This window comes from Saimiri boliviensis, chromosome 2 (genome assembly GCF_048565385.1).
Source record: "Saimiri boliviensis isolate mSaiBol1 chromosome 2, mSaiBol1.pri, whole genome shotgun sequence".
NCBI classification, from domain to species: Eukaryota; Metazoa; Chordata; class Mammalia; order Primates; family Cebidae; genus Saimiri; species Saimiri boliviensis.
In genome coordinates this window covers 63182063-63206234 of record NC_133450.1, presented here as the reverse complement: position 1 = coordinate 63206234, position 24172 = coordinate 63182063, and the positions used below count along the sequence as shown (strand labels likewise).

The window sequence follows — 24172 nt, the reverse complement described above, 5'->3', positions numbered from 1 at the left end:
CTACCCTCTCTGTCTTGGAAAAGTGAAGACACTGGGCTAGACTGGCAGTTTTCACACTGTCTGGGCACTCTAGTATTCTACAGAGGTGGCTGGGTGTTAGTTTGTTTGGGATGCTTAACAAAATACTATAAACTGGATGGTTTTAGAATCATAGGAATTATTTCTCACAGTTCTGGAGACTGGGAAGTCCAAGATCAGGGCACCAGCAGACTCCGTGTCTGATGAGAACCCCACATTCTGGTTCACAGATGGTGGCTTCTTGTTGTATCTTCACATGGTGGAAGGGACAGCTCTCCGGTACTTTTTTTTTTTTTTTTTTTTTTTTTTTTTTTTTTTTTTTTTTGAGATAGTGTCCCGGTCTGTCACCCAGGCTAGAGTGCAATGATGTGATCTTGGCTCACTGCAACCTCTGCCTCCTAGGTTCAAGCAATTCTTGGCCTTCCAAGTAGCTGGATTACAAGCCTGTGCCACCACACCTGGCTAATTTTTGTATTTTTAGTAGAGATGGGGTTTCACCATGTTGCCCAGGCTGGTCTTGAACTCCTGACCTCAAGTGATCTGCCTGCCTCAGCCTCCCAAAGTGCTTGGATTACAGATGCTGGTACTTCTTTTATAAGGGCACTAATCCCATTTATGAGGGCTCCACTCTCATAACCTAATGACCTCCCAAAGGCCCCACCTCCTAACACCATCACATTGGAGATTAGGATTTCAAAATAGGATTTAGGGGTAGGGGGACCTAAACATTCAGACCTTAGCACATGAGGCAGGATGAGGGATGGAGCTGGGCCCTGCCTTTCTGTGTTTCATAGTTCAGGTGAGCAAGCCATTCTCTGTTCAACAGAAAGCCTTCCAGTCGGATTCTGTGCAGCTGGGGACCTTCAGATTCTCTCAGCCTGTTCCACATGCTGCAGTTTAGCACAGGATAAGCCATGGGGTCCCACTTTCCTTGCAGTAGGCATGTGAGGCAGGAGAGATCAGGGACTTGTGCAAGGGAAGGCCTGAGTGCCAGCTTGCTGGGGCCCCCACCCCCTTCCTAGCCTCTCTCTTGTGCCCCCACCACCACCCCTTAGTCTGCCTGACAGCTGGCCATGCCCAGCTGGTATCTTTCTAGGGGCAGGGGGGTTTTCCATTCGCTCCAGCAAGAACACCCTGCTCCAAAACTCACGGTGGGGCCGCCTGCCACCTAGTGGTCCTGGCAGACATTTCATGACCGCAAGTCCAAGAGGGAAGTTGGCAGAGAGGGAGGCCCCAGAAGAAGCTGGGCTGAAGCAGGCAGGAGTGCAGCTGCAGGGCTGTGAGCCGCCCCCAGAGCCCCTCCAAGGCCTCATAGCCACCATGCGTTATTCACATACTCCGAAGCCCTCGACTTTACACATACTCCTTCCCTTCTCACAGCCTTATGGCATTTGCAGATGAGGAAACTGAGGCATAGAGAGGACATTAGCTCACCCGAGATTACAGGGCTGGCTGCTACAGGGCAGAGACCTAGACTCTGCTCTCTGACTCCAAAACTGAAGGTTGACAGACAGCACACTGCACTCACCTCTTCCGCTGCCAGCCAGGGAGACATAAGCCAGACAGGAAACAGGACGACCAAGCCATGCCAGGTAGAGGATGTAGAGTCGGGGCAGCAAGGGCGGGGGCGCCGGAGCCAGCTTTCTGGCCTGGTGGGGATTTAAACAACTCAGAAGGGAGACACATAAGTGGTTCAGTGGTTCTTCTCTCATTAGGGACACAAGCCAAGCTCCATGGTGGCTTTACATTTAGTTTTTTCCAAAAAGTCTCATTTATTTTTCATTATCTTATTTATGTATTTATTGATTTATTTTGAGATGATATCACTCCAGGCTGGAGTACAGTAGTGCAATCTCGGCTCACGGCAACCTCCACCTCCCAGGTTCAAGCAATTATCCTGTCTTAGCCTCCAGAGTAGCTGGGATTACAGGCACACCACCTCGCCCAGCTAACTTTTGTATTTTTGGTAGAGATGGGGTTTCATTGTGTAGGCAGTGATCTGCCCACCTCAGCCTCCCAAAGTGCTGAGATTACAGGCATGAGCCACCACACCTGGCCATCTCTTTCCTACCCTGCTATGAAACGGTGGGTGATCCTGTGGCCATAAACCCTTTTATCTTACCCCCACCCCCTTGTCCCCACCCTGCCACCTACTGGACTGGGGTGTGAACTTGACCTGTATTGGTTGTAGAACTGGTAGAGATGTGTGGGCCAGCTTTACCCAGTACAACAGTCAGGAATGCTTTGGGCTCCATGTAACTCAGAAAAGTAACTAATAGTGATTTAAATCAAAGCAAGGAAGTTGCCTCTTGCATCGAGAAGTCCAGGCTAAGCACCTGGTAAGGATGGCCGTTTGTATCCAGGGAACCATGGACCCAGCTCTTTCTCTTTTTCCTTAGCTTGTGGGCTTTGGCTTTGTGCCTGTCACCTCTGATCAGAAGACAGCTGCAGTGTCCCCAGTAATGCCTCTGAGTTCCAGGCAGAAGGAAGGGGGACAGGCAAAAACCCAAAGGGATACATCCACTAAGTCTGCCTCTTTCAAAGGCTTTCCTGGAAGCTCCACCCAGTCTTCCACTTACATCTAAGGGGCCACAGTACAGTCTCCTGCCTCTACAAGCTGCAAGGGAGTCTGGGAAGTGAGCATTTCAGTTATGTTCCTTCCCCAAATAAAAGCACAGTTCAGTTAGGTAGAAGGGGTGGACATGATTTGAGTGGGGCACTAGCAGAATCTGCCTCACGTCAAAAAATCATCATACTAGCCAGGCACGGTGGCTCACACCTGTAATCCCAGCACTTTGGGAGGCCAAGGCGGGTGGATCACTTGAGATTAGGAGTTCAAGACCAACCTGGCCAACATGATGAAACCCCATTTCTACTAAAAATACAAAAAGTTAGCCAAGCATGGTGGTACACGCCTGTAATCCCAGCTACTCAGGAGGCTGAGGCAGGAGAATCGCTTGATCCAGGGAGGCGAAGGTTGCAGTGAGACAGGATCGTGCCATTGCACTCCACCCTGGGCAACAAGAGCAAAACTCCATCTAAAAGAAAAAAATAATCATCCTGGCCCTGGAAAGACTGGGCAGAAAGGGCTGTCCAGTGGGGGAAAGCCCAGGAAGCACCATGGAGGGTGGGCGGCCGTGGAGACCAGATTGAGCAGGATGTCCAGGGTCCCCTCCCCCTCCTCGGGGCCCTTGATCTCTCTATGACCTTGGTCAAGTCACCTTCCCTCTCTGGGATTCGGTTTTCTCTCTCTAAAATGAAGGAGCTTAACAAAGTTAGTATTTCTCAAACCTTTAACCAAAGTCCCAAACAAGCTCAAAAGAATGAACTGGTAAGCATCGTGTAAAATTGTGCCTTTTATCTTAAAACTTTATGAAAATTTTGCAGTCTGAAGAATCTCAAAGCTTAAATTACTTTAGGAAACACTATGTATTAAGAATATGTGTGAGGCCAACGCAGGAGGATCACCTGAGGCCAGAAGTTCAAAACCAGCCTGGGCAACATAGCAAGACCCCTTCTCTACAGAAAATCTAAAAATTACCCTGCAATCACTTGAGCTCAGGAGTTGGAGGCTGCAGTGAGCTGTGTGTGAATTAACTTAAGAAATGAATAAATGAATGATTCAAATTTTATACTTATTTAAAATCTTTAAAAATTGTCTGTAATAGTATAACCATAATTAAAATTTCCTCTCCATGTTTTTAAAAATTATTTTTAGAATAGATAATACATTCACATGGCTCAAAATTCTAAAGCAGGTGGCCCCAAACTACGGCCCGCGGGCCACATGCGGCCCCCTGAGGCCATTTATCCGGCCCCCCGCCGCACTTCAGGAAGGGGCACCTCTTTCATTGGTGGTCAGTGAGAGGAGCACAGTATGTGGCGGCTCTCCAACAGTCTGACGGACAGTGAACTGGCCCCCTGTGTAAAAAGTTTGGGGACGCCTGTTATAAAGCATGTCAAAGTTCCTTAATTTATAATGAGTTTATATCCTAATAAAGCCATCATAAATTGAAAATATCTTAAGTTGAAATGTACTGAATTTACCTAACCTACTGAACATCATAGCTTAGCCTAGCCTAGCCTACCTTAAACGTTCTCAGAACAGTTACATTAGCCTACAGTTGGGCAAAATCATCAAAAAGCCTATTGTGTGTGTATCAAAAATCATTCACACGGGTGGAGCATGGTGGCTCATGCCTGTAATCCCAGCACTTCGGGAGGCCGAGGCAGGCAGATCACCTGAGGTCAGGCATTCAAGACCAGCCTGGCCATCATGATGAAACCTGTCTCTACTAAAAATACAAAAATTAGCTGGGTATGGTGGCATGTGCCTGTAATCCCAGGCACTCGGGATGCTGAGGCAGGAGAATCACTTGAACCTGGGAGGCAGAGGTTGCAGTGAGCTATCTCACCATGGCACTCAAGCCCAGGAAATAGAGCAACAAAGCCAGACCTAGTCTCAAAAAAAAAAAAAAAAAAAAAAAATCCTGCAAAGCTTATTTTATAATAAAATGTTGACTATCTTATGTAATTTATTGAATACTGTACTGAAAGTAAAAAACAGGATGGTTGTGTGGGTCCTGGAAGTATGGTTTCTACTGGATGCGTATCGCTTTCACACCATCGTGAAGCTGAAAAGCGTTAAGTGGAACAAATCGTTGTAACTGAGAGCCCATCTATATGTGACACACAGTGAGACGTCTCCTGCCCACTCTGTCTCCCGCCCACCCCTTTCCCCACACTGAAGGTATTCCCATTTCTGTTTCTTCTGTATCCTTTAAATTTGTAAATGTTTTGAAAATCTTTTTTTTTTTTTTTTTTGAGACGGAGTTTCACTCTTGTTACCCAGGCTGGAGTGCAATGGCGCGATCTCGGCTCACCGCAACCTCTGCCTCCTGGGTTCGGGCAATTCTCCTGCCTCAGCCTCCTGAGTAGCTGGGATTACAGGCATGCGCCACCACGCCCAGCTAATTTTTTGTATTTTTAGTAGAGACGGGGTTTCACCATGTTGACCAGGATGGTCTCGATCCCTTGACCTCGTGATCCACCCGCCTCGGCCTCCCAAAGTGCTGGGATTACAGGCTTGAGCCACCGCGCCCGGCCGAAAATCATTTTAAAACAAGTAAGAGTTCCATCACCAAGAGGAACCAATGAAAAGTTTTGAGCAGGGCCCAGGCAGCTCAGGGCTGGAGTCTAGGAAACTTGCGGAGGCTGGATGGTGGCGTGATTGGAGCTCAGCTGTCGAAGCAGGTGACACATTGCAGGTGTGCCGCTGGCAGCGGTGGTGGGCGGGGCTTGGAGGAGGTGAGTGGGGCAGGCCAAGCTCCTTGTCTCTGGTGGGCGGAGGCGGTCCTAGCTCGGGTTCCACACCCTTGTCCACGCAGGTTCCTACTACCTGACCACCACCTACGGGGCCCTAGAGCACATCAAGAACTACGACAAGATCACAGTGACCCGGCAGCTGAGCATGGAGGTGCAGGACTCCATCCACCGCTGGGAGCGCCGGCGCACGCTCAACAAGGCCCGGGCTTCCCGCTCCTCCGTGCAGGTGACAGCTGGGACCGAGAGTGGGAGGGGCCCAGTGGGACCTTGTCCCAGACACCATCCCTGCTGCCCACTGGCTCAGGAGCCGTGACATCGCCTGGCTACTCCAGCCGCCTAGCCCTGCCTTAGGGAGCAGTGCGGCTCCCCACACCAAAGGAAGGGCCCCCAACCCCTGCTGCCACTGTGTGTCCAGGACTTGGGTGCGCCTAGAAACATATCAGCAGGCATTGATGTTCTCGCTGGGCAGGCAGGAAGGCTGTGGGAGGAATGAGACACGTGTACTCATCATTCCTTAGCGCCTGCTACGGCCCAGCACCCTGCCAGGGCTGGAGATGTGGACTTTTCGTCCCAGTCCCTGCCTTTAAGGAGTCCACAGGCTCATCTGCAGCCCTATCCCTTAGTCCCTGGACAAATGCAGCAGCTGCCAAGGGTCTCTGTACTCCCCAGCGGCCCAGCGGCCCAGCGGCCCACCCCTCCCCACACCTCTCGCTATACGGACTCAGTATTCAAACCAGTCCTGCCCCTCCCCAACTTCATTGCCCCACCCAGCCCCAGGCTGCATCAAATCCGGCTGCCCCCAGGTCCCCAAACATGCCCAGCCCGGTTCACTGGCTTCTTGGCCTCTGCCCTCACTGGCCAATCTCCCCTTCTTCACTGGCCGTCACTGCCCATCCTTTTAAGACAACTCAGTTTCCCCAACAGCCCCTCCTCTGAGACGCCTTCCCTGATACACACACACACACACACACACACACACACACACACACACGCACACACACACACTCTCTCTCACATACTTCCCACTGGCTTGGTGGGGTGCCCTCCTCTGGGCTTCCAACAGCCTCCCCCTTTACAGCACATATCACGTCCTATGATCCTCTGAATATGAAGCTGCCATCTCTGGGAAGGCACAGCCCATGGTTCACATGGCTCAGGGACCCCAAGTCCAGGGCCTGGGACAGAGTGTGACTGGGTGTGTGAAAATGAAAAAAGGAAGGAGTTGGACCACTGAGCTGGGCACACCCACAGCTGCAAGCAGCTATGCAGACTCACTCCCCTGACACCCAGAGCACACCAGTCCTGAGCCCCACTCCTGGCTTTCAAGATGGTGCATCTGTAATAAGCAGAGCACAGGCCTGGGAGACAGGAGGCTTGAGCTCTGGACCTGGCCCTGTACGAGCTTGCTGTGTGACCCTCAGCAATCCCTGCCCCACTGTGGGACTCAGTTTTCCTGTCCACACAGGCTGACTACGGCTAATCAATTTAACAACTGACTCTCGGGGGGAAAAAAACAAAAGCTCTGATTTTAGCATCCGTTCCATTTCCATGGTGTGAATACTCCATGGCCAATTTCAACTTGGCATCACTGAATGTGGAACTGGAACGAAGTGTGTGTAGTAAGCTCTCCCCGGCCAGCGTGAGCCACCAGCTCCAGCACACCTTCCTTTCCATCCCCTCCCAACACACCGGCCCCCCCATGGACTGTGGGGACATGGACACTCTTGGTCCAAGCCTGGCCTAGGCCCGTACTTCCTGACTCCACGGTAGGGGTTCCTGATGCTGAGCCAGGCAGAGCATGGGTGAAATTGACCACCCGCTGTTGGGGAGATGGAAGCTTGGGAGGGCTCCCCCTCAGCACATCTGGGATCTGGGAAGGGCACCACCCTCTGTCCCCTCCCAGTGCCTCCTCTGCACCCCATGCCTTGAGGGGTGGGCATCTTTCCCTGGGGAGGAAAGCCCAGACCAGGCAGTCACCAGCAGGTGGATAGGACCCTGGGAGGCCTAATGGAGGAAAGGGAGCCCTAAGGCAGCCACTAAGAGGAAGTGGGCCGGGCGTTTCCCCTCCTGAAAGAAATGGGTGGTGCCCATGAAGCTCTTGATAGGATCCCTGCCCCTCCTAAGCCATCGCCAGCAGTGGCCATCATGTTCTCCACCAAGCCGGGATCTTCAGCCGCTCCCGGCGCAGCCCTGCTGTTTCCAAGCGAGCCACAAGGGGGCAGCCCCGCACGCAGCGTCATTCCCTCCTGGGAGGCGGTCGCTGTCCCCACTTCACAGCCAAGGCTCGAGGAACCGAGGCCACACAGGCAGTGGGAGTGGATTCAAAGCCCGCAGGTGTGGGGCGGGGGCCCTAAGGGTGGAGGACGGCGGGAGAGCCCAGCCCCAGCCGCAGGCGTCGCCTCGCCCTGCCCCCTCGCCTCGCCCTGCCCCCTGCCCGCCCAGCTCAGGGTGGGCCCTACCCACCCGATTGCGCCCAGCCTGCTTCACCCGGTCGGCTCCCGCTTTACCAAGCCCTGCCCCGCGCAGCTCCTCAGAGCCCCGGGGCCCTTGCAGCCCTAAGGAGCTGGACTGTGCCGCCCGCCCGCACTGTGGGATGCCCGGGCCGGCTCACACCTCCCTTATCTGTGCTGCCCTCCGTGCCCAGCGTTGCGCCGGGGTTGCCAGGGAATTACCTGGTGGGAGGGAGAGTGGGAATGAATGAATGGTGGGGAGCCTGCGGACCGGCAGCAAGGGGGCGCTCCTCGTTGCAAGGTCTCCGAGACGCCCCTTAATTCATCCCCCAGAACTGTCGGCCCAGCTGGGAGGCGAGGCAGGGAAGGGGGACGGGTCCCCCGCAGGCTCACGGCACAGCCAGGTATGGCGCAGGTGCCGGACTCCCCGCCCGCTGGGTGCCCGCCAACCGCTGTCCATCCAGGGAGGGGCCTGGGCCAGGAGAGAGTAGGGGGCCCGGCCGAGGCCGCCTGGGGAGACAGGGCCCCGCCGTGACCGCAGGCCCCGCGTGTCTCCGCAGGACTTCATCTGCGTGTCGTACCTGGAGCCCGAGCAGCAGGCGCGAACGCTGGCGTCGCGGGCGGACACCCCGGCCCAGGCGCTGTGCGCGCAGTGCGCGGAGAAGTTCGCGGTGGCACGGCCGCAGGCGCACCGGCTGTTCGTGCTGGTGGACGGGCGCTGCTTCCAGCTGGCGGACGACGCGCTGCCGCACCGCATCAAGGGCTACCTGCTGCGCTGCGAGCCCAAGCGCGACTTCCACTTCGTCTACCGGCCCCTGGATGGCGGCGGCGGCGGCAGCCCGCCCTGCCTGGTGGTGCGGGAGCCCAACTTCCTGTGAGGGCGACGCAGGCGGGGCCGGGGGCTGGGGGCTGCGGGGCGCTCCCCCGTCACCCCTAGACGCACCTCTGACCCCGCCTCTGGCCGTGCACCCCCGACAGCGACGCCCACGCAGTACAAGGACACGGGCTTTCCACGACGCGCCCAGGCCAACGTCGCAGGACAGTTGTGAAAATATCAGGACGCGTGGCCAAGGCCATTCCTGAGGGCAAGTCATAGCACTGAGAGGCCGTGTTCTTCACTAGACGGAAAGGGAAACCGAGGCTCAGAGAGGAGGGAGGCGCCCCGGGCCGCGGCCACCCACAAACCCGCCCTCTTCACACGCAGCCCTTCCGGCCATTTCCCCTGAGTCCCCCGACGCCCACTCCATCCTCGGTCTTTACAAGGAAGGGCCGAGCTTAGTTTCCCAGGACTGGCTGAGGAAGGGGCGCCGGCCACAGCTGCTCCCCGTGCCCTCAGGGCGCACCCAGCATCTCAGGAGTACCGCAGGGTGCGTGTTGAGACCCTCAGCCCTGCCCCAGAGCCTGTCCTTAGCTCCCAGCGCCCCCAGACCCCGTCGCTCTGCGCCCCGTCGGAAGCCACCAGACACCGGCGGGAGCGCCAAGCAAGACCAGCTCCAGGGACCCTCGGACAATCCCAGCCCCGCCTCAGGGAAAACTGACAGGGCCTTTCCCTGCAGCACGCCCCGGAGCCGTGGCCGATTGCAGGAGCCATAGTGTTGGGAACATTTAATAAAAGCCCTTTTGAAAATGGCATCTCCTTTCCTGAAGGCGCTGGAGCTCTGCACAGCCCGCCCCCCGTTCACAGCCTCACCTCCTTCCCAAGTGGCTTCAGAAGACCCCTCTTTGCCATGGGGATCCTATCCTCTGCCAGAGCCTGTGGCATACTCTGAGCACCCTCAGCCCTCGGGACCCTGGCCCCTGTCTGCCCCTAGGCCTGGTGGTCTGCCTCCGACCATCCTTGGTTCCCGTCATCCCCAGCCCAGGATCAGAACCTTCTGTCACCCCTCCCAGGGATTCCACTCCCTGTAGTCTTTGCCTCGACATCTTCTATCTCCTATACATCCTCCTCCAGGAAGCCTTGTTTTTTGTTTTTTGTTTTTTCTTGAGACGGGGTCTCCTCTCATTCTGCTGCCCTGGCGGGAGTACAGTGGTGCGATCAGGGCTCACTGCAGCCTCAACCACCCAGGCTCAGAAGGTCCTCCCACCTCAGCCTCCCAAGTAGCTGGGACTACAGCCATGTGCCACCACACCTGGTGAATTTTTTGGTATTTTGTGTAAGAGACAGAGTTTCACTGTGTTGCCCAGGCTAGTAGGAAGCCTTTCCTAATTCCCCAGGTAGGGCCAGAGACTGTCTGACAGACCATCAAATGCTAACTATCAACTGATGCCTCTGCTTTTTTTTTTTTTGTTAATTTGAGACAGAGTCTTGCTCTTTTGCCCAGGCTGAAGTGCAGTGCCTCAATCTCGGCTCACTGCAACCTCTGCCTCTGAGGTTCAAGCAGTTCTAATGCCTTAGTTTCTCGAGTAGCTGGGATTACAGGCGTGCCACCACACCCGGCTAATTTTTGTATTTTTAGTAGAGATGGGGTTTCACCATGTTGGCCAGGCTGGTCTCGAACTCCTGACCTCAAGTGATCCGCCCACCTTGGCCTCCCAAAATGTTGGGACTACAGGCATGAGCCACCGCACCCAGGTGAGGCCTTGTTTTCTCCACCAGATTTGCACCATGTGTGTCTGCGTCCTCAGTGTTGATTGGAAATAGGTGCTCGTGGGCGCCTCCCACGTGTCAATGCTCCTCTAGGCCCTGGGAAGCAGCACAAAGCTCATGCAGAACCCAGCATGAATGGCCCTGAGCGGGGCATCCAGGGAACGACAACTGGACTGGGCTGAATTAAATTCCTGGGCACCCACCAGCTCACTCAGCCAGTCAACAAACACCTGTTAGACTGGGCCCAGGCCAGCATGGTGTGAGCGGCAGCGGGTGCTCTTAGATGCAGCCTGGTCCTGAAGGTCAGCGTCACCAATGTGGAAAAAAGGCAAATACCCAGACGGTGAGGATGCCGTCGTGATCTCAGATTGCCCCCAACACCCCCACCCCAGTCCCCACCAATGCAGACACCACCCTCTTCCTCTGCTTCGAAGCTCCTGTCAGCCCTGGGCTGGGCGACACAGCCCCCTGCCCCAGCTCTGGGACCAGCAGCACCCTGCCTTCCACCAGGCCCGTGCAGTCTCGCACGTGCTGGCAGACGCCCATACATTCTTCAAAGCCCATCTTCAGGCTTATGCCTGGTGGGAAAGGTTGGGGGATTCTGTTTCCCCAACCACCCTGTTGCCCAGGTGTGGCCCAGGCTTGGGGTGGAGCTAGGGTTCAGAGGGTGCATGAGGTAACTGCCTTGCTCTGGGTTCTGATGCCTGGTTTCCAGGAAGGAGATGGAGCTTGCCAGTGGGTTGCATTGAGAGAGCCGCTGTAAGAACGTGTGTATGTGTGGATGCTTGTGTGTGTGTGTGTGTGTGTGTGTGTGTGTGTGTGTATTTGCTTATGTGTGCCAGGCCCGCCCTCCATCCTGAGGCCAATGCTGGAATCCACCTGTCAGGAGAAGCCAGTGAGCCCTCGTGGGCCCCCAGAGAGCAGGAGAGGGGTTATCTGGAGCACCTGCCATCTGGACGAGTCTGCCCCCAGGGAGCTGTAATCGGGAAAGCTGGGGGGCCTGACGCAGGGCCAGGAGCAAACATAATGTGAGCTTCAGGAGTACAGATATTCCCACTGCTCCCAGTGAGCTGTGACTGTGAAAATGGGAAGGTGATTGCATTTGAAGATAGAGCTTTTGAAGAGATGATTAAAGTTAGGCGGGGCATGGTGGCTCATGTCTGTAATCCCTTTGGGAGGCCGAGGCAATGGACCACTTGAGGTCGGGAGTTTGAGACCAGCCTGGCCAACATGGCTTTCTCTACTAACATGGACTCTCTACTAAAAACACAAAAATTAGCTGGGCGTGGTGGCGGGAGCCTCTAATTTCCAGCTACTCAGGAATATGAGGCAGGAGAATCACCTGAACCCTGGAGGCGGAGGTTGCAGTGAGCCGAGATCACTCCACTGCACTCTCGCAGGAGACAAGCAAGACTCCGTCTCAAATAAATAAATAATAAATAAATAAATAAAATAAGGTCATTCAGATGGGCCCTAATTCAGTACAACCAATGTCCTTATAAGAAGAGAGACACCGGCTGGGCGAGGTGGCTCAAGCCTGTAATCCCAGCACTTTGGGAGGCCGAGGCAGGTGGATCACGAGGTCAACAGATCGAGACCATCCTGGTCAACATGGTGAAACCCCGTCTCTACTAAAAATACAAAAAATTAGCTGGGCATAGTGGCACGTGCCTGTAATCCCAGCTACTCTGGAGGCTGAGGCAGGAGAATTGCCTGAGCCCAGGAGGCGGAGGTTGCGGTGAGCCGAGATCGCGCCATTGCACTCCAGCCTGGGTAACAGGAGCGAAACTCCATCTCAAAAAAAAAAAAAGGAGAGACACCAGGGACCTGTGAACAGGAGAAGGCTGCGTGAGGACCCTGGGAGAAGGTGGCCCTCTGCCAGCCCAGGAGAGAGGTCTCAAGAAAAAGTAACCCTACCAACACCTTGATCTTGAACCTCCAGCCTTCAGAACTGTGAGGAAATAAGTTTTCACAGAATGGGCAGTGACAAATATTCCAGGTAACCCCACTGGGGGCTCATAAGGGCTCCCCAGCCTCTCCTGACAGGTGGACTCCAGCATTAGCCTCAGGGTGGAGGGCTGGGCACACACGTGTGCATGCACACACGTGCATAAATGCACACCCTAGGGTGCAGGGGGTCAGGCCTTAAGCATACATTTTTGGAGGGACACAACTTAGTCCGTAACGGGGTGACTTGTCCCACCCAGTTCAAGCTAACAAAATGAGTTTGAACTCAGGGCTGACTGACCCTAAACCCACGGCTCTCTCCTGCCCCCATGCAGCACCCCAAGTCACGGATCTTAGAAAACCAAAGTCAGATAAGCCTTGGCTGTTGAACCCCAGCGCTTGGGGACCCTGCCTGAGGCAGTGGCTGTTGTGACCTGGCTCACGGGCCCAGGATGCAACTGATGAGTCCTGGCGTCTCCACTACCCCGAGCGAGGGCTGAGGAGTCCAGTGCTGGGCATGTGTGTGTCCAAGGGTGACCAGGCCACTGGCCTGATGCATGGCAGGGTCTGTCTGTGTCTTCTCCCTGGCATTTGTCCCTCTCCCCATGGCCTCTGGCTCCCTCATTCCTGCACTTTTACCCTGCACAGCCTGTGGGTGGGACTAGGCCAGCAGTCCTGGGAGACGCCACCAGGGTTTCCCCAGAAAGACCAGGCGTGCCTGGCCTTGTGCCTCCCCATCCCCATGGCCCTCCCATGACGGCTGGGCACAGTGTCCTACCTGCCATGAGATGTCCCAGACCAACAGTGAGGAGGTCTGGCCAGGATGGGCCTACAACCCCTGAATGGGGTGTATTGCCTTCACCCCAGAAATAAGCAAGTTTCTTCTGGCAGGGACAGACCCACAGGTGAGGTGAGTAGAGAAAAATGGAAGCCCAGGGGCAGGGAGCAGCCAGAGAAGCGGAGTGGGGGTGTACCCTGGGTGCATTGTAGACACCCCTTCCCTGCCCCACATACACTCACAGATGAGCCTGCCCTCCCCTCTCAGCAGGCCCAAGGCCATGTCTGCAAGGCTAGGCACACATTTGCGGGTGCGGTTGCCAGGTACCTGCTCAGCTGGCCGGGATCCAGGATTCAGATGCCTCCTGCTCAGTGGGATCACCGGGTGGAGGAGGAGGAGCAGCTGTGGCTGGAGCGGGTCCTGCCTTCACAGGAAGGTCCCATAGAGCAGGGCTTCGGAGAGAAAAGTGCCATCTCCCAGTGGTGGCTTTTCTCCTACCAGTTTGCTGGGACACACTGGCTTCCAGGAAAGCTGTCCAGAAACTGCCCCTTGCAGCCCACGCAGCCCTAAACCAGCAGGAAATCCTGAAATGTTTGGCTTCCGGGTCAGAAAACCTTCTCAGCTGTTCAGTGGGAAGAACTGAACTGAAGCCGGAAGACCTGGGCTCCAGGCCAGCTGCAAGCCCTGTGCACGTCCTTAACAACGTTGAGCCTCAGTTTCCCCATTCTTAAAATGAAAATGCGGCCGGGCGCGGTGGCTCAAGCCTGTAATCCCAGCACTTTGGGAGGCCGAGGCGGGTGGATCACGAGGTCAAGAGATCGAGACCATCCTGGTCAACATGGTGAAACCCCGTCTCTACTAAAAGTACAAAAAATTAGCTGGGCGTGGTGGTGCATGCCTGTTGTCCAGCTACTTGGGAGGCTGAGGCGGGAGAATTGCTTGAACCCAGGAGGCGGAGGTTGTGGTGAGCCGAGATCGCGCCATTGCACTCCAGCCTGGGTAACAAGAGTGAAACTCCGCCTCAAAAAAAAAAAAAAAAAAATGAAAATGCATATTATATACTGACTTCCCAGGCTCGTTGCAGGGATTCTCCAAGTTCCTGGGTGGGGGCAGGCAGGGGACATCTCGGATCTTCTTGAAAAGGTAAATCAGGGCCGGGCGCGGTGGCTCAAGCCTGTAATCCCAGCACTTTGGGATGCCGAGGCGGGTGGATCACAAGGTCAAGAGATGGAGACCATCCTGGTCAACATGGTGAAACCCCGTCTCTACTAAAAATACAAAAAATTAGCTGGGCATGGTGGCGCGTGCCTGTAATCCCAGCTACTCAGGAGGCTGAGGCAGGAGAATTGCCTGAACCCTGGAGGCAGAGATTGTGGTGAGCCGAGATCGCGCCATTGCACTCCAGCCTGGGTAACAAGAGTGAAACTCCGCCTCAAAAAAAAAAAAAAAAAAGTAAATCAACTCAAGGCTAGCACGTACAGGCACGAAAGGTGTTCACTGCCAAAGCTGCATGGCTGAGGGGATGAGCGGAGCTGAAATCCAGTCTGTGTGCCACTTATCAGGGCCAATACCCTGTCTTGGGCCTGTGTCCACTCAGAAGAAGGGACATCTTTCCCAAATCTGTACGAAGGAATTCTGTGGTCTAGTGAGTACAGGACTCAAATCTGGGGCTTGCTGAGCCATGGGGCTAGCTGCAATTCAATGTGAGCAGCAGAAGGCACCACACTTTATGGTCCTGCAGAATGGAGGGCATGTAACCAGCGCGGAGCAAGGAAAGAGGGCTTCCTGGAGACAGGGGTGCCTGCACTAGGTCTTGAAGGATAAGAGACGGGCCAGAGCAGAAGGGAACAGAAGAACTCCTTCTAGGCTATTTGAACACAATTCTCCATGGGTTGCTTGCATTTCTGCACGTATAGTGAAAAGTCATTGACAGCTTTTATTCCAGACTATCTTTTCTTTTCTTTTTTTTTTTTTTTGAGACAGAGTTTCGCTCTCGTTACCCAGGCTGGAGTGCAATGGCGCGATCTCGGCTCACCGCAACCTCCGCCTCCTGGGTTCAGGCAATTCTCCTGCCTCAGCCTCCTGAGTAGCTGGGACTATAGGCACGCGCCACCATGCCCAGCTAATTTTTTGTATTTTTAGTAGAGACGGGGTTTCACCATGTTGACCAGGATGGTCTCCATCTGTTGACCTCGTGATCCACCCGCCTCAGCCTCCCAAAGTGCTGGGATTACAGGCTTGAGCCACCACGCCTGGCTCAGACTATCTTTTTATGAGTACTTGAGTATCGGCTGGCCACAGTGGCTCACGACTGTAATCCCAGCACTTTAGGAGTCTGAGGTGGGTGGATCACAAGATCGGGAGTTCGAGACCAGCCTGGCTCACATAGTGAAACTTGTCTCTACTAAAAACACAAAAAATTAGCCAGGCGTGGTGGTGGGTACCTGTAATTTCGGCTACTCAGGAGGCTGAGGCAGGAGAATTGCTTGAACCCAGGAGGCAAAAGTTGCAGTGAGCCAAGATCAGGCCACTGCACTCCAGCCCAGGTGACAGTGCAAGAATCCATCTCCAAAAAAAAAAAAAAAAAAAAAACTTGAGTATCTCAGAAAATCCAGATAGTTTCTCCCTCCTGGGAAGAGAGCAGATTTTTTTCTCCTGACCAGGATGATAAAATCATACCTCTCACTTTGGAGAACAATGTCTCCCTCCAGGGCAAAATGTGGGCAGGATCTAGCCGCCTCCTCTAAATGATTGTTTCCCAGGCTTTAAATTCTTGAGAATTGCTCACTGCATTTCACCAAGGACAAGTCATTAAGTCAGCTGGGGTGGCTGCAGCACACCCACCGTGTATGCAGTGTCCACCCGGGCCCACCTCTGTAGAACACTCAGGGGACCTGACAGGTAGGAATCGTCAAAGCAAACAAGAAGCTTGTGCATCTTGCTGTGCCCTGGGTCATAGGGTCCTTTGTCCTTGACACAGGAGTCTGGTATCTGCAGCACCTGTGACCTTGCTAGCCAGGCGTGAGTAAAACCCGAGACTCCTGACAGTTCTTGACAATGAAGATGGAAGACAGTGAAAAATCATGAAAAACTTAGTGAGACTATGCAGTTTGCAGGGGAACCAGCCATTTCAAGATGGCTTGAACATAAAGCCGGAGACAAGAAGTGGAAGAGGGGCCTGAGTAAGCAGTCCGGACCGGGCCCTGAGTGGTCTTGACTGGCAGCAGATGGAGTCTGGAAATGGTCCACCCGCATAGAACGGGATTGGAGGGGCTGGGCTGAGGCAGGGGAGGCTCTCCTGAATCCTGCCCTGGCACTCTGGCCGGGAGGGGAGGTCTGAACAGGGAAAGGAGTGCGGATGGGGGACAGAGCTAAGTTTGGGAAATGTTGGACATGGAAAATCAGCAGGAGGTGGTGGCCAAATGGAACGTGTGAAGGAGAGAAAGATATTAGGAAAACCTTCCAGATTTCCGGGTTGGATTCTGTGATGAGGGGTGGTGCCATCAGCTAAGCCAGCGGGGAATGATGATGAGTGAGTGCGGAATGCAGCCTTGAGAGCAAACGGAGTGCATCAGCTTTGGGTATGTGGAGTGTGAGGGGCACGTGGGACACCAAGTAGATGTGGGGTCAACAGGCCTGGCCTCTTGTTCCTGTTAAGGGCCAACTATTCTGCAGAGGGGAGGGCGCTCCTGCCCCCAGGAAGTCCTCGCCTGTCTCAGGCAAGCACCCAGGCCCCACTTCAGTCCTCCTGATGACCATCTCCCATGAGAGGCTGCAGCCACCTCAGCTGACTTAATGACTTGTCCTGGGTGAAAGGCAGTGACCAGTTCTCCTGGGGACAATGAAAACATACTACAAAGATGTGGCCCTTAAACAGCTAAAAAATGCAATCTGCAGCTGGGCACAGTGGCTCACGCCTGTAATCCCAGCACTTTGGGAGTCTGAGGCAGGCAGATCATGAGGTCAAGAGATTGAGACCATCCTGGCTAACATGGTGAAACCCCATGTTAGCTGAAAATACTAAAAATACAAAAATCAGCTGAGCGTGATGGCGCATGCCTGTAATCCCAGCTACTCAGGAGTCTGAGGCAGGAGAATTGCTTGAACCTGGGAGGCAGAGGTTGCGGTGAGCCATTGCACCACTGCATTCCAGCCTGGCAACAGAGTAAGACTCATCTTTAAAAAAAATTCAATCTGCTATGTCAAAAAAAGCTAAGCTAAGAAACATGAAGGAAAAAAAAGATATAAAATATAGGGTGCAGTGGTACACGTACGTCTGTAATCCCAGCTACTTGGGAGGCTGAGGCAGGAGAATGTCTTAAACCTGGGAGACAGAGGTTGCAATGAGCCAAGATTGTGCCACTGCATTCCAGCCTGGTGACAGAGCAAGACTCGTCTTAAAAAAAAAATGCAATCTGCTATGTCAAAAAGAGCTAAGAAACATGGGGAAAAAAATACAAAATGTGGGGTGCCGTAGTACATGTCTGTAATCCCAGCTACTTGGGAAGCTGAGGCAGGAGGATCGCTTGAGCCCGAAGTTCAAGACCGGCCTGGGCAACATAACGAGACCCCATCTCAAAAATAAATAATTAAATAAAAAATGTTAAACACATAAAAGAATAACTTAAATTGGAATAGGGAAACTTAGAATTTAGATAGAACTGAGAAAAAAATTAGAACAAAAAGAATCATTTGAGAAATAAAAACTGAGAAGGAAAACAAGACCATAGAAACATGACTTAAAATGCATGATTGGGAAAAGGAAATGGAAAAGAGAATTTTTTTTTTTCTTATTTTTTTAGAGACAGGATCTTGTTCTGTTGCCCACTGCAGCCTCCAACTCCTGGGCTCAAATGGTCCTCTCTCTCCCTCTTTCTTTCTTTTTTTTTGAGACAGAGTTTTGCTCTTGTTGCCCAGGCTGAAGTGCAAGGGCACAGATCTCCACTCACTAAAACCTCTGCCTCCCAGGTTCAAGCGATTCTCCTGCCTCAGCCTCCTGAGTAGCTGGGATTACAGGAGCCCGCCACCATATCCAGCTAATTTTTGTATTTTTAGTAGCAACGGGGTTTTGCCATGTTGGCCAGGCTGGTCTCGAACTCATGACCTCGTGATCTGCCTGCCTCAGTCTCCCAAAGTGCTGGGATTACAGGCGTGAGCCACTGTACTCAGCTCAGTTTTCTTGTGTTTGCTTAAACAACTGTGTAAATCATATAGGACTTCTTTGGTATCTGCTGCAAATTTGAAAACTATTTCCAAAACTATTTAGCTATGGCATAATTATACTTTTTTGTAAAGTAAAAGATTATTATGAAAAAAATTAAGATTTAAAAGTATTTAACTCACCAATAATAAACACATTTTGCGTTAATATATTTTCTATGACAAATAACCATTTCGCCACATTGGCCAGGCTGGTCTCAAACTCCTGACCTTGTGATCCGCCTGCCTCAGCCTCCCAAAGTGATGTGATGGAATTACAGGAGTGAGTCACCACATCTGGCCCCTCCCTCCCTTTCTTCCTTCTTTCCTTCCTTTCTCTCTCTCTCTCTCTCTCCCTCTCTTTCTCTTTCTTTCTTCTCTCTCTTCTTTTTTTTCTTTCTTTGACAGGTCTCACTATGTTGCCCAAACAGGTTCTGAACTCCTGGCCTCAAGTAACACTCCTGCCTAATAGGAAGTGTGTAGCTGGGATCATAGATGTGAGTCCCTAAGATGGCTGATAAAAATATTTTTCAGTAAAAAAGAAATGGAGTCAGGCACCGTGGCTCACACCTGTAATTGCTGCACTTTGGGAGGCTGAGGTGGGCGGGCAAATCACCTGAGGTCAAGAGTTCAAGACCAGCCTGGCCAACATGGCAAAACCCCATCTCTACTAAAAATACAAAAATTAGCCGGGCATGGTGGTGCATGCCTGTAATCCCAGCTCCTCAGGAGGCTGAGGCAGTAAAATCATTTGAAACTGGGCGATGAAGGTTGCAGTGAGCTGAGATTGCACCACTATACTCCAACCTGAGTGACAGAGTAAGACTCTGTCTCAAAAAAGAAGAAGAAGAAATGGAAGCCAAGTGTGATGGCGTTTGTCTGTAACTCTAACTACTAGAAAGGCTGAGGCAGGAGGATCCCTTGAGCCCAGGAGTTCGAGGTTGCAGTAAGCTGTGATGGTGCCACTACAACCTACGCCTGGGCAACAGAACGAGACCCTCTTTAATAAACACAGAAGAAAAGAAAAAAGAGAGAAGAGAGAAAAAGAAAGGCAAGGAAAGAAGGAAGGGAGGGAGGGAGGGAAGGAGGGGGGAGCAAGGGGAAAGAAAGAAAAAAAGAAAAGGAAGGAAGGAGGGAAGGAAGGAGAGAAGGAGGGAAGAAAAGGAAAGAGAGAGAGAAGAGAAGGAAAAGAAGGAAGGGGCTGGATGTGGTGGTTCATGCCTGTGATCCCAGCAGTTTGGGAGGCCGAGGTAGGCGGATCACCTGAGGTCAGGAGTTCAAGACCAGCCTGGCCAACATGGTGAAAAGCCATCTCCACTAAAAATACAAAAATTAGCTGGACGTGATGGCACACATCTGTAATCACAGCTACTCAGGGAGGCTAAGGCAGGAGAATCACTTGAACCCAGGAGGCAGAGGCTGCAGTGAGCCAAGATCATGCCACTGCACTCTAGCCTGGGCAACAGAGGAAGACCCTGTCTCAAGAAAAAAGGGGAAGGAAGGAGGGAAGGAAAGAGGGGGGGAGGGAGGGAAGGAAGAAAGGAGGGAGGAAGGAGGAGAGAGGGAGGGAGGGAGGAGGAGGGAGCGAGGGAGGGATCCAAAATACCAAAAACATCCATGGAGGAAAAGGTAAATTGACCTTTACTAAAATTAAAAACTTCTGATCTTTTGGGCTTTATTAAAATTTAAAACTTCTGATCTGAAAAAGATACAGTTAAGGAAACCAAGGGACAAGTCACAAATTGAAAGAACACATTTGCAAAACACAGATCTGATAAAGGACTTGCATCCAAAGAATACAAAGAACTCTTAAACCTCAACGGTAAGAAAACAAACAACCCAACTAAAAAATGAGCAAATTAATCTGGAATTAGACACCAGGAAAAAAACTGACAAAAGATCACCAAAGGAAATGCACAGAGGGCAGATAAGTATCTGAAAAGATATCAATGTGACTTGTCACTAAGGAATTGCATATTAAAATGAGCTATTACTACACACCCGTTAGAATGGCCAAAATCCAAAAACCTGACAAGTGCTGCTGGTGAGGAGCAGGCACGAGGAACTCTCATTCATTGCTGCTGGGAATACAGAGCCGTGTACCTGCTTTGGAAGGCACTTCAGTGATTTCTCACGGCACTCAACAGTCTCACCATACGATCCAGACAACTAAATTGAAAACCTAAGTCCACACAATGGTTGATTGAAACACAGGAGATTTTTAGGGCAGTGAAACTGTGACGACATAATGGATATCTGACATTATGCATTTGCCAAAATAGAACTTTATAGTTCAAAGAATAAATCTTGATGTATGCAGATTTTCAAAATATCACTTAGGAAATTAGGGGATCGCAAGATGGAACGTAGACTACGACAAAATACTCCAACTATATCATAAATGTATGAGACATCCCCACTGAAGGGAATGGGGAAAAGACATTGCCCAAGTAATTTTGGGAATGAGGCTGTGAGAATAAAAGCAAACAGAACTGCATATAAGCATTGTACTCTAACTGATAAGGTTGTTCCCCAGTGGGCAACAGTTCTGATGTTGCCTCGCATTCGTGCTAGAATCAAACAGTTAAATAGATGGTGGATGGTTCGTGTCATATTTATCTCGAATGGAGTGGGAGTTCACAGATACGCAAGAGCAGGAGGCTAGAATGATCCATGAAGTAATGACTTAGAGTTGGAGACCTTAGGATGAACTCACGTATGGTTACAAATAGAAGTATTTATAGGTATGTGTCTGTATACACATGGGTTAGCAAACACATACGTATCTCCTTGCTCTGTCAGCTGAGAGGGCCTAGAAGCAACAACAACCCAGGACCAACAAAGACATCTAGTATGTAGGTCTTGGTTTCTAATATAAATGTTTTAATAAAAGGAACTAGGGCTCCTTGGAGAAACGGCTGATGCTATGACTGGGCAGGAAATCTATGATAAGCCTGAAGCATCTTGTAGTGCAGACAGTTAAGGAAGTCCTCAAACAAGAACAAGAATGCCTGTCTCGAAGTGGGGTGCAGGGGAAATGTCAAATAGACACAGCAGCCAATTGAAAGAGCTCCCATTAGCCAAGGATGGAATAATTTGAGCACTAAAGTATTAGATTACAACACAAAGTATAAAATATCCATGAGTCCATACAGAGCAGTGGCTTAATTTTGGACTTCTCAGCCTCCAGAACTGTGAAATGTAAAATTCCGTTGTTTATAGGTTACCTGGCCTAAAGGAATTTTGTTGTAACAGCCTGAGCAGACCAATAAAGAAATTGTTTTTATTTGTCTTTGAGACAGAGTCTGGCTCTGTTACCCAGGCTGGAGTGCAGTGGCACAATCTCGGCTAACTGCAACATCTTCCTCCTAGGTTTAAGTGATTCTCATGCCTCAGCCTCCCAAGTATCTGGGACCACAGATGTGCACCACCACATCCAGCTAATTTTTGTATTTTTAGTAGAGACAGAGTTTCCCCATGTTGGCCAGGCTGGTCTTGAACTCCTGACCTCAGGTGATCTACCCACCTCGGCCTCCCAAAGTACTGGGATCACAGGCATGAGCCAGCACACCCAGCCAGAAATCTTATAGAAAATGGCTTAATACAGGGGCTGGAGGGCCCATTTCTACTGGGGGCCTATGAACCATATGAGGAGGGAAAAGGTCAAGGCATTGTGACTTAAGAAACCATCATTTATTTGAGAAATGCAACATAGCTGCTTTCAACTTTTAGAACCATGAATATTCAAGTTTCCATATTTATTAAATAAGTACACTCTCATTCTATGGGGAGGGGGGCACAAAAAGAGAGAAGCAGGGTGACTATGTTAGTTAACAGTTCTAGAAGATAGAGGAACACATTTTTTACCACCTGTATCTTAAGGCCTTTTAAGATTCTCCCTTTAGGAAATGCAAATCAAAACCACAATGCAAATCAAAACCATATAAAAAAATTTAAAAATTAAAAAATAATGGATGTTGGTGTGGTTGTGCTGAAAAGGGAACCCTTCTACACTGCTGGTGTGAATGCAGCAAATACAACCACTATGGAGAACAGTGTGGAGACTGCTTAAAGAACTAAAAGTGATCTATCGTTTGATCCAGCAATCCCACTCTGAGTATCTACCAGAAGGAAAAAAAGTCATTATATGAAAAAGATACATGCACATGCATGTTTATAGCACCACAACTCGCAATTGAAAAAATATGGGGCTGGGCACGGTGGCTCAAGCCTGTAATCCCAGCACTTTGGGAGGCTGAGGCGGGTGGATCATGAGGTGAAGAGATTGAGACCATCCTGGTCAACATGGTGAAACCCCATCTCTACTAAAGATACAAAAAATCAGCTGGGCATAGTGGTGCGTGCCTGTAATCCCAGCTACTCAGGAGGCTGAGGCAGGAGAATTGCCTGAACCCAGGAGGCGGAGGTTGCAGTGAGCCGAGATCGCGCCATTGCACTCCAGCCTGGGTAACAAGAGCGAAACTCCGTCTCAAAAAAAAAAAAAGGAATAGAAAACCAAACGTCATATGTTCTCACTTATACGTGGGAGCTAAGCTATGAGGTTGCAAACGCATAAGAATGATAGACTGAGCCAGGTGTGGTGGCTCACGCCCACAATCCCAACACTTTGGGAGGCCGAGGCAGGCAGATAACCTGAGGTCAGGAGTTTGAGACCAGCCTGGCCAACATGGTGAAACCTCGTCTCTACTAAAAATACAAAATTAGCCAGGCCTTGTGGCACCTGCCTGTAATCCCAGCTACTCAGAAGGCTGAGGCAGGAGAATTGCTTAAACCTGGGAGGCAGAGGTTGTGGTGAGCCAAGATAGCGCCACTGCACTCCAGCATGGGCAACAAGAGCGAAACTCCATCTAAGAAAAAAAAAGAAAGAAATACACTGGACTTTGAGGACTCAAAGGAAAGTGTGGGAGGGTAGCGAGGGATAAAAGACTACACACTGATTGGGACAGTATACACTGCTGTGGGCACCAAACACCACCTGTTCCCCAAAAACCTATTCAAATTAAAAATAAAATGCTGTGCATAATAAATACATAGAATTTTTGTCAATTTAAAAATGAAATAAAATATCTTTAAAAAAAATTCTCCCTTTAAAACTCCAGTTTTCAGTATTGCTCTCCGGTTGGCCCCCTGCTGAGCACTGGCACAGCCAATTCAGTGTTTCTTGTACTTGTTACCTAAAGCCTTACAGCTTCCCAGATGTGGAGGGCGTTCAAAATTCTTTATCCCAAAGTCATCTGATCAGCGATGAGGACCTCACTGAGAAAAGATAATCTGTACTGATAAGAAATGGGCCAATTAGAAACAAGAGTTTCACCTTTGAATTTGTCACAGACATAACCCTCTATGTCAGTATCTCAACTTCCAGGCCATAACTCCAAACACTAAGGAGTCAATCATTGCTAAACAAGATACGTTTGCCTAAAGACAGGTGGTCAAAGTGTCAGCCTTTGTTAGTGTTATTTTTTTCTTTGTTTTTTCCCTATCTACCGAAACAGCCATCTAGCTAACATGGCTTTTTAAAAAACAGCTTCAATTAAAAAAAAATAAACAAAAAACAAAAAACAAAAAAAACAGCTTCATACCACATAATTCCTCCATTCAAAGTGTGCAATCACTCCTGTGATCCCAGCACTTTGGGAAGCCAAGGTGGGAGGCTCATTTGAGGCTAGGAGTTCAAGGTTTCAGTGAGCCATGATCGCGCCAGTACACTCCAGCCTGGGCCACAGAATGAGACGCTGTCTCAAAAGAAAAAGAAGTGTACGACATGATAGTATTTAGTGTGGCCAGAGTTGCCTGACCATCACCACCATCAGGTTTTTGGCATTTTTTTTATTTGAGACGGAGTTT

The 24172-nt window shown here is 51.2% G+C and overlaps 1 protein-coding gene across 2 annotated transcripts in view; it reads left to right on the top strand.

Moving 5' to 3' along the window:
- Nucleotides 1-13983, top strand: part of RIN3 (Ras and Rab interactor 3) — a 184338-nt gene extending 170355 nt beyond the window's left edge. For both annotated transcript variants that reach the window (XM_074393455.1, XM_003939845.4), the window contains 2 exons: nt 5406-5569; nt 8354-13983. In XM_074393455.1, the coding sequence (XP_074249556.1) occupies nt 5406-5569; nt 8354-8671 (482 nt within the window). In that variant the 3' untranslated portion in view covers nt 8672-13983. The remainder of the gene's footprint in view (nt 1-5405; nt 5570-8353) is intronic.
- Nucleotides 13984-24172: the final 10189 nt, after the last annotated feature.